General features: G+C 41.0%; 1 protein-coding gene and 1 non-coding gene across 2 annotated transcripts in view; one reads left to right on the forward strand and one right to left on the reverse strand.

Moving 5' to 3' along the window:
- The window catches only part of Zbtb11 (zinc finger and BTB domain containing 11), a 50,906-nt gene that overhangs the window by 9,904 nt on the left and 30,444 nt on the right, over positions 1-10,558 (reverse strand). The window contains exons 4-5 of the mRNA XM_008835744.3: positions 7,738-8,579; positions 7,186-7,362 (exon numbers count right to left, since the gene is read on the reverse strand). Of these exons, the coding sequence (XP_008833966.1) occupies positions 7,186-7,362; positions 7,738-8,579 (1,019 nt within the window). The remainder of the gene's footprint in view (positions 1-7,185; positions 7,363-7,737; positions 8,580-10,558) is intronic.
- On the forward strand, positions 1,690-1,792 carry LOC115070860. The gene has a single exon (XR_003849970.1). It is a non-coding gene; the product is annotated as a U6 spliceosomal RNA (small nuclear RNA).

Here is a 10,558-nt window from a genome sequence, read left to right on the forward strand (position 1 = left end):
GCCACGCCGGGGCAAAAAAAGAATGCCGGGCACGCGGGGGATAAGGGGAGACCCTGTCAAAAAAAAAAAAAAAAAAAAAAAAAAAAAACAAACAAACAAACAAAAAAAACAAAAAACAACCCAGAAAAGAAATACACCATTTCAAAGACAATACAGAGGGCCAGGGAGATAACTCGGTAAAGACTTCATCTGATGACCCGAGTTCAATCCCTGGAACTCACGGAAAGATAGAAAACACATTCCACCAAGTTGTCTTCTAACCTTCACATATGTAAATACATCACACACAAACAACAAAATCAATATAAGTCTAGCAATATAGGTCAGTTGGTAGAGTGCTTGGCTAACATTTACAAAGACTTAAATTTAATTCTAAGTACCACATACACCAAGGATGGTGACATATACTTGTAATCCCAGCAATTGGGAGGCAGAGTTAAAAACCAGCCTGGGTTACATGAGACCATCATCTCACAAAAAAGAAAAAGGTAGGTGGTGGCGCACGCCTTTAATTCCAGCACTCGGGAGGCAGAGGCAGGTGGATCTCTGTAAGTTCAAGGCCAGCCTGGTCTACATAGTGAGTTCCAGGACAGCTGGGGCTACAGGGAGACCCTGTCTCAAAAAGACCGAAAAAAAAAAAAAAAAAAAAAAAAAAAAAGAATAAGACTCAGACTCTATTCTGGAGAGATTTAAAATACAACCACAGCACAGGAACTATATGTTTGTTTTGTAAAGGTGAATTATGTAAGAGGGAATAATCAGTGATGAGAAGAGTAGACTTGGGTTGGTCCTAAAGGAATAGTAGTGTTGGGCATGTAGCTAGGGACAGAAGGCTTACCTAAAACAAAACAAAAAAACTGCAAAACCCCACAATACCAGGAACCAAACACAGAATATTATCAATATATCATTTAGTATTAACAGCTTTAGGGAGAAATGAAATAGACACTAGAAAAATTAGAATGGTTAAGACTATGATGTTCTTCAGATTTTATCTTGTAGTTACTGGGATTCATGAAAGTTTTTATCCTCTCATAAGCTGAGAATACATATGTTTACCATTCTACATATTTATTTATTTTTGGTCTCTTGAGACAGGGTTCTCCCTGTAGTTCCATCTGGCCTGGAACTCAGAGATCCACCTGCCTCTGCCTCCCAAGGGCTAGGATTAAAGGCATGTGCCACCATGCCCAGCCTTATGTTCACCACTCTAAAAACTTTTAAAGAAAGTTTTGAGAGCCAGGGCTGGAGAGATGGCTCAGCAGTTAAGAACACTGACTGTTCTTTCAGAAGACCCAGGTTCTAATCCCAGCACCCACATGGCAGCTAGCAACTGTCTGTAACTCCAGTTCCAGGGGATCCAACAACCTCTTGGAATCCGACAACCTCTTCTGTCCTCCAAAGGCACTGCATGACTTGGGTGCACTTACCTACATGCAGGCAATACACACAAACACATAAAATAAAAATAATAAAATATTAATTAAAAAAAAGAGCACTGACTGTTCTTGCAGAGGACCCAGGTTTGATTCCCAGCACCCACATGGTGGTTAACAACTGTTCGTAGCTCCGGTTCCAGGGGAATCTGACACTTCTTCTGATCTCTACTGGCATTGCACGACATGGGTACACTTACACACATGCAGGCAATACACTCATACACATAATTAAAAAAAGGAAAAAAAAAGTGTGCTCACTTCGGCAGCACATATACTAAAATTGGAATGATACAGAGATTAGCATGTCCCCTGTGCAAGAAGATATGCAAATTCATGAAGTGTTCCATATTTAAAAAAAATGTTTACAGAGCCAGGCACGGTGGCTCACACCTTTAGTCATAGCATGCAGGAGGCAGAGGCAGGCAGTATCTGTGAGTTCAAGGCCGGCCTGGTCTATATAGAGTTCTAGGTTGGTTGGGGCTACAAGGAGACCCAGTCTCAAAAAAAAAAAGTTTCCAAGATGCTGGGCATATTGCTGCTCATCTTTCATTCCAGCAGAGGCAGGCAGGTAGATCTCTGTGAGAACAAGACCAGCCTGGTCTACATACTGAGTTTCAGGCCAGCTGAAGATACAGGGAGACTCTGTCTCAAAAACACCAAAAAAAAAAAAAAAAAAAAAAAAAAAAAAAATTCTGAGTGATTAAGAATAGTGGCTGCTCTTCCACAAGTCTAGGATTTGGTTCCCAGCACTCACATGGTGACTAACAACTGTCCTCAACTCCAGTTCCAGGGAATGGATGCTCTCTTCTGGCCTATACTGGCATGGCATGACCCAGGTACACTAACAAACATGTAGGTAAAACACTCATACACATAAAATAAAAATAAATTTTTTAAAATTAAAAGTTTTGGCCAGGTATGCATGGTAGCACTTGTCTTTAACTCCAGGACTCATGAGACTGAGGCCAGCCTGGTCTACATAGCAAGTTCCAGGCCAGCTGGAGCTATATGAAGACTCTGTCTCCAAAAGACCAAAAAATAATAATAAATAAAAGTTTTCTGACCTATTCATATTTTGCAACTAGAATGAACTCTTTTATTGTCTCTTGGTGTTTATTTTCTAACTCTAAGTAGAATATATAATGGAAGTTGATCCTTCCACTCTACATGTTAATGATTTCTATTTACCTCACTTTCACAATATAGTCGTAGCACATTAATTAGACCTACTTGACATAAGACAGTTTTTGTTCATTTAAGACAGGGTCTCACTCTGTAGCCCAGTCAGGCCTAGAATATGTAGTCCAGGCTAGCCTTGAACTAGCTATTTTTATTTCTCCCTTTTAGTTACTACTAACTCATGACCAAAACTCTTCCCCAACTGTCTACTAAAATTTAAAGCATATCATCAAAAACATACAAGCCCCAATTCATTAACTTACTAAAAATTTCTCTGAAAGCATTTTCTATTGACACCTGCCTGATTTTTCTCTACTCTTGGTCCATAGCTTCTCTCTGGGGTCAACCTCTGCTGCTGTCCTCATGCATCCTTTAAACTTTGCTGAGCTGGACCCACACTGTCCATTTCCCAAATGGTGCTCATTTTAGTGGGACAAACCTCAACAACTGCCTGGGAAATAGAGTTTAATGAAGTAAAAGTTTCATAATCTTGCAAGCTTGAATATGTCTATTCTGCCATCACAGATAATCAACAGTTTGGCTACCTTGCCAACAGGCAGATTGCTTCTCTTTTAGAATTTTAAACACACAATGTCTTTGTCTTCTAGTTTTAATTGCTGCTGCTGAAAAGCCTGAAGTCTTTCTGAACCTCATCCTCTCTACAAAGTTCACCCATGTTATTTTTCCCTCTGACAATTTGTAAATTTTCCTTTCAGTTTTTGTTTTATTTTTTTAGAGAGGGTTTCCCATTGTCCCATCTGGCCTGGAACTCACTATGTAGACCAAACTGGCCTCAATCTCACAGAGATCTGCCTGTTCCTGCTTCCCAAGTGCTGGGGTTAAAGGTACGCACAACCATATTCAGTGTTTCCCTGTTTTTGACTCTGGAACTTATTCTACTTTGATATAGGTTTATTGTCACCCAAAATTCTGGGTATACCCTTTACTTAAAAATTGTTTGTTTATGTGTGTTAGGAACACACATGGCATTACAACCTGTGGGAACTGATTTTTTCTTTCCACCATGTGGGTCCTGGGGACAGAACTCAGATCACCAGGCTTGGTGGTAGGCATCTTTACCTGCTGAGCCATCTTCCCGGCTCGGGGCATACTCTTTTAACTTGAAAACACCCTTAGGTTCTGACAGTTTTGTTTTTTTTTTTCTTCATTTCAGGAATGCTTTCAGTCTATCCATGCTCTGGAAACATTACTTAGATACAAGACAATCTAATCTTCCAATTTTCTTTCATTATTTTCTATTTTATCTTTTTGCTCTATTTTCTGGGATATTTATTCAAGTGTATGTTTCAGCCTTTTAAGAAAGATTTTATTTATTTTATGTGTACAAGTGTTTTGCCTGCATGCATTTAAGTGTAATCTTGTATGCAAGTCTCAAGAAGGCAAGAAGAGAGCATCAAATCTCTTGGAACTGGAGTTATGGACAGCTGTGAGTCACAATGTGAGTGCTGGGAACTGAACCCAGGTTCTTTGTAAGAGCAACCAGTGCTCTTAACTGCTGAGCTATCTCTCCAGCCCCCGTCCCAACTTTGAGATTTTTCTCCCTTTTTTTTTTAAAAAAAAATTTATTTTTATTTTTTGTGTATGAGTATATTGCCTGCATGTATATGTAAGTGCACCTGTATAATGTAATGCCCTCAGAGTTCAGAAGAGAGTAAGTGATTCCCCTGGAACTGGAGTTATTGATGACAGTTTTTAGCTGCCATGTGGGTGCTGGAACCCTGTCTTCTGTAAGAGCAGCCAGTGCTCTTAACCACTGAGCTACCTCTCCAGCCCCCTTTTTTTGAGATTTTTGTAACTATATAGTATGGCAGTGCCATATAAAAAAAGACCACCTCTTGGAATCCTTGAACAAAGAGAGGGCCCAATCTGTTCTCATTTTACTCAGAATTGTTCTGAACAAACGGCCTCCTCCTATATTTATTGAACAGAACATCAGTCAGGGTTGGGGAAGGAATAAGGAACTTTGTCTCTAAAAACTCTTTAACTAGAGTTTACAAGAGAAGGAATTATTTTTCTGATCCTACTGACTAGAACAGCATGCAAAACCAAACACAGTACCTTTAATCCTAGCACTCAGGAGGCAGAGGCAAGCAGATCTCTGTGAGCAAGGCCAACCTGGATTACATGGCCAGTTCCAGGCCAGCTGGGCCAACAGGGAGACCCCATCAAAAGTCCAAAAAAAATTAAAATTGAAAAAAATAAAATGGCTTTCCAGGAGTGGTGGCACATGCCTTTAATCCCAGCACTCAGGAGGCAGAGGCAGGCGGTTCTCTGTGAGTTCCAGGCCAGCCTGGTCTACATAGTGAGTTCCAGGCCAGCTGGGGCTACAGGGGAGACACTGCCTCAAAAAGATCAAATAAATAAATAAATAAATAAAATGGCATAGTATTTGTGTAGAACCTTCCCATCTACTCCCAGTCTCTACATTATTTAATATACCTAGTAACATGTAAATGCTGGGTAGTTATTAAAATATACTGACTCAGATCTATCTATGAATTCCAGACCAGCCTGGCCTATATAGCAAGTTCCAGGCCAGTCAGGGTTATATAGTAAGCTAGAGAGATGGCTCAGCAGGTAAAAGCACTGGCTGCTCTTGCAGAGGACCTGGTTCAGGTCCCAGCTCCCACATGCTGGCTAACAACCATCTGTAACTCAAGTTCTAGGGGATCGGACCCCTTCTTCTGACCTCTGTGGGCATTGCATATACGTGGTGCATATACGTGGTGCACTTGCATGCAGGCAAAACACTAATATACATAACCTTAAAAAATTGTTTTAAAAGCCAGGTGTGGCGGCACATGCCTTTAATCACAGCACTTGGGAGACAGAGGCAGGCGGATCTCAGTGCATTCAAGGCCAGCCTGGTCTACATAGTGAATTCCAGGCCAGCTGGGGCTACAGGGAGACCCTGTCTCAAAAAGACAAAAAAAATAAGTAAATAAAGTACTAAGTAATAACGACAATAAAATAGGCTGTACATGTTATAGTATAGAAAAACTTTTTTGTAAATATTTGATACCTACTGGTTGAATCTATGGGTATGGAACCTACCATTATGGAGGGCTGGTTATATCTGGTTGCATCATATGTGAAAATTTCTTAATTATCTTTTATAGAAACCACATTTTATGCAGGCTGTTTCTTTTCTGAGACAAAAATCTCATTTATATAGTCCAGGCTGTCCTTGAACTCACAATCTTCTTGCCTTTGCCTCCAATGTGCTGAGATTACAGGAGTACACCACCACTCCTAATTTTGTGATGAGAGATTTTTTTTTTGTATGGTCTTGGATTCCTCAAAATTGCTTTCTTGCTTGGAATCTTTTGCTGTGAATCTGGTGATCTGTGATGTTTCTTTGTATTTCAGAATAAGACTTTTAAAAACTAATTGGGCAGAGGAAAGAAAAAACTAATTGGGGTAGAGTACATACCTAGCAGGTGCATTCAATTCCCAGCACCAAACAAAAACAACCAAAAGAAGTAGAAGCCACACTGGAAGTGGAGGTAGTATTTATCAAAATCAATCTTAGGCTCTGGTTAGCAATATCTTTAGGTCTTTTGTTACTAAACCTCAGATTTCTTATATCTATATGCAGAGAAAACATTTTGTTTTAAGAGTCTGACTGCTAACATCCTGAGACTTGAGTAAAGGAAAGAACCTAAAGGTTTCAATAATCAGTATGTAAATTTTTACCTTTCCCTGTTTGGGGGTATATAGCATGTTTACCAACCCTATATGCAGTCCTCCCCAAGGCAGTCATGTTTTATTCCACCCTGTATGCAGTCCTCCCCAAGGCAGTTATGATTTATTTTCCAAAGAGAAGGGAGATTTCTGGTCAAGAGTTGACAATTCAATTGATCCTGCTCTCAAGGTAACGAGTACCATCAATTCTTGAGATTTTTTGGTGGTGCATTCTTAGCTTTCTCCATTGGGAACCTGGTAACCTGGTTCAGTTCACTGAATCACTTCACCCACTTCTTAGCATAGAGAAGTTAGTTGTCATGATCTCTTTGCTACCTCTGCCTTTTTAAATTTATTATTTTCAAAAACAATCTTGTCCTGTTCTCTTTCTGAGGTATCATGAGGAAGCATAGAAAAATTAATGAATATTCCAGCAGAGGGCGGCGTAGGGAGCTAATCTCAGAAAAAGCTGGGCATGGTAATACATGCCTGTAAATCCCAGCACTTATAAGGCTGAAGTAGGATTGCCTCTAGGCCAAGATTAGTCTGGCTACAGTATAAGACTGTATCTCAACAAAACAGTAGTAGTATGGGCAGGGCACCGTGATGCATGCCTTTAAGTCCCAGCACTTGGAAGGCAGAGGCGGGCAGATCTCTGTGAGTTGGAGGCCAGCCTAGTCTACATTCAGAGTTCTAAGCCAGCCATGGCTATATAGTAAGAACATTCAGAGTTCTAAGCCAGCCATGGCTATATAGTAAGACCCTATCTCAAAACAACAGTAGTAGGAATAATAGATCAGTAAGTAAGCTGGATTCCATTATGAATTTAGGATTGTTTTCACTTAGCTTTCCAGATACTTACCGGACACTTGTAATCTCTAGCTCTTTCATGTTTCAATGTGTGCATTATAAAGGCATATCGTCTCTGAAAAACCATTCCACATTCCCCACATTTATGGGACATTTCTTCAGTGTTCTCCTTAGCATCCCTTTTTGGTTGTTTCATCTTTTTCCCTCTTTGAACCAATTTCTGAGCCACCTAAACAGGCAGGAAACACAACAGAGGAAAACACATTTTCTTTTCCCTTTTTTGAGACAGGCGCTTGCAATGTAGCCCAAGCTGGACTGGAACTCACTATGTATCCCAGGCTGGCCTTGAATTCATGGCAATCCTCCTGCCTCACATGTATCACCACCATGTCCAGCTTAATTATCATTTTCAAAGTCGTAAGTCATGTTACAAATTTCTAATAAAAATACTGAGTTCTTATTAATATCATATTTAAAATATTAACCTGCTTCCTGTACATCTATCTTCCCTCCCAAGTAACTTTTGTTGTAGGCCTAAGTTCATTACTAGAATACCATCATGTTAAACCTAAAACTACCAAAGACAACCTTTTTTATATCCTACCTGTTGAACTGCTGACTTGGGAATGGCTTTCCGCTTCTGTAGCTTTTTCTCCATACCCTTGTGTAGTCGGACGTATCCCCCTTCATTAACAGACCGCTGCCGAAGCCTGCTTCTGTAAGTATCATCTTCAGGGCCAGAGTCTGTCTTTGCTGTTGGCACAATTAGATTTTCTTGATCTTTTAAAGGTTGGTCAAGGCTCTGACTCTGATTTGGAATGTCTTTGGCACAGATATCCTCAGCTGATGTATCATTTCCCACATCACTGTCCTCTTGAGAGATATTGATTACATTCTCTTTTGAGAGTTTAGGATGAATATTAGAAACTGTGCCATCTTCTCTGATGATTTCAGTTTCTAGCTCTGGTTGGTTGGTTTTTGTCACTAAGTTAGCAGTTTCCATTTCAGAATGGGAGTCAGTTATACATCCTACAGATGACACAGTAGCTTCAGCCTCTGAAGACACCTGAGGTGCAGGCTGTCGTCGTAGCTCTCCATTCTGCCCAGCTTCTGGTAATTCTCCATTTACTAGGAGTACAATTTCACAATGCCCAAGTTCATTAGATAAAGCTGCGGTTCCTTCAGTCCTAGTCACAGGTGGTGCTGAGGTTCCATTCTGTGCTGGTAAGTCCTGGGTAGATGCAACTGTTTGTACTTCGCCTTTCTTATACACTGTTAGCTGCTTTTCTTCCATTAGCTTATGCACACTTTCACAAATTTCTAAAACTTCTGACATAAAAAGATGGCGCGCTAAGACAGCTACATCAGCCATGCTACAGAAGTCAAAACTTAGTACAGAAGTATAGGCAAATTCCAGCAAAGGAAGGAAGCTTGCTTTACAAAAACCTGTGTGTAACAAGAAAAGCAAGGGTGGGGGGAGGTCAATTACCAGAAAACCACTCTATGAGAACAATATAATAGACAAGAGAAAAACATAATGAAAAGTCAATTCTGATCAGGTATTCTACAATTAACACTAAATGTTCTTTTAACTTCTGGTTACTTATTAAGCCTTGACTAACTCACTTCTATGAGCTGAGTCTCTACACACCTAATACGGAAAGTAATATCAGACTTACTACCTCAAGAGTTGTTATAAGGCAACCATTTTCAAACTGTACTCAGAATCATGGGAGTTCCTCAATTTCCCTCAAGAAACAGTTGCTGGAAAACACACCGTAAAGAGCAGGGGTAAGAAAGTGACTAGACAGAGATCAACCAACCTGTCCCCTCACCTCTCTCACTGATTATAGCTATATAATAGTAGCAGTCCATATAGGTGTGAACAAAGTTTTCTTCTACAAGTTCACTTAAAAACTAAAATTTAGGGCCAGTGAGATGTCTCAATGGTAAAGACACTTGCTGCCAAGCTTGATGACTTGAGTTTGATTCCCAGAACCCACACTATAGAGAATGGACTCCCCCAAGTTTTCTCTGACCTCCAAACACATGCCTTGGAACATGGGCACCCATACAACTCCACCCCCCCGACTAAATAAATATTCTTTTTTTAAAATCCTAAAATTTGCCAGGTGTGGTAGTGATGGAATCAAATCAGAGCACCCCAGATTAAAGTGAACTGAAACTAAGTCTCCCAGGCTATATCCTGGGAAACTGTACAAGGAAGTAAAAGGAAAATAATTCTAACTATAGAGAAGAAAAGATGACCTTTTCATGCTTCCTTAAGCTGGAAAAATACCTGAAAAATCCCACTCCCACTTCTGCTGCTTGTGGTTTGTGGTTTCTGTCTATATAAGCAAACTTCTAAGCTAAATCAGCACTTCCCCTTTTGATCAAGGTGGAAGGCCGTCTATAGACGAAATAATAAATCTTCTTGCTATTGCATCTTCTGGTTTGAGGACTGAGTTATTGGGGTGCGGCCTCCCGAGAACGTAGGGTACCCCAGTCTGGGGGGGTGGGTCCTACATTTGGGGGCTCGTCCGGGATTTGATCGCCCCCAGACCCATTTCCTCAGATCAGCAGGAGGTAAGAATATTTGTCTTGTGGTTTGTCTTGGTCTTAATGTCTGTCAGTCATTTCCTGCTTTGGGAACGTTCCGTCTGAACAGTTGTGCCTGTATAGGACCCGTAAGTCTGTATTCTGGGAACCAAGGGGAGTGGCAGACGTGCCCAGAGACCCCAGGTTCCAGCATTCTGGCCCTAGTGACCAGAGTGATCTGAAGTGAGGAAGACAGTGTCTCCTCACCTCGGGAGAAGGGAGATTGGCTTGGCTACTCCCCTCCCGATCTGTTCTTTCGGTTCTGAGTCAGAGAGTGCGCCGAGGATTTTTGTTGTTTATCTGTCTGTATTTGGGGATCCTGAAAGTAAGAATGGTGAGTGCTGTGTGTGTCTGGGTGTAAAAAGGACCGGTCCACTTGAATGTGATGTAGTATGGTGTGTGTGCGTATTTAATAACGTATTAGTATCTTAAAAGGGGAAGGTCTGGTTTTGTATTTTTCTCTACACTATTTTAAAGCCTTCTCTGTCTTCTTTTCCCTTTACTCTTGGTCCAAGTCTTCGCGAGGGACCGTTAAAGGCGAAGGAGCAATTGAGGTTTTCTGGTTAGGGCCACTCCCTGACGTAAACCAAAGGCTCTTAGCCCTCTTGGCGGACCCCGACTGCCCATACGGGTGGAGACAGGACGGTCTTTCTATATCTTCCTTTCTCTCTAGCCACTAAAAAGCCCCGCGGGCACGGGTCGAGCAAGTAAGAGCCACAGGGTGCTCACCGCTAAAAGACTCCCATGAAAGGATAAGGGAGTCCCAGATATGAATCCCAGATAAATTCACGTCCACCACAGAAGAAAAACTGGGAACCGATAGGCAA

The sequence above is a fragment of the Nannospalax galili genome, unplaced genomic scaffold (genome assembly GCF_000622305.1).
Source record: "Nannospalax galili isolate Female #2095 unplaced genomic scaffold, S.galili_v1.0 scaffold1251, whole genome shotgun sequence".
Lineage (NCBI taxonomy): Eukaryota > Metazoa > Chordata > Mammalia > Rodentia > Spalacidae > Nannospalax > Nannospalax galili.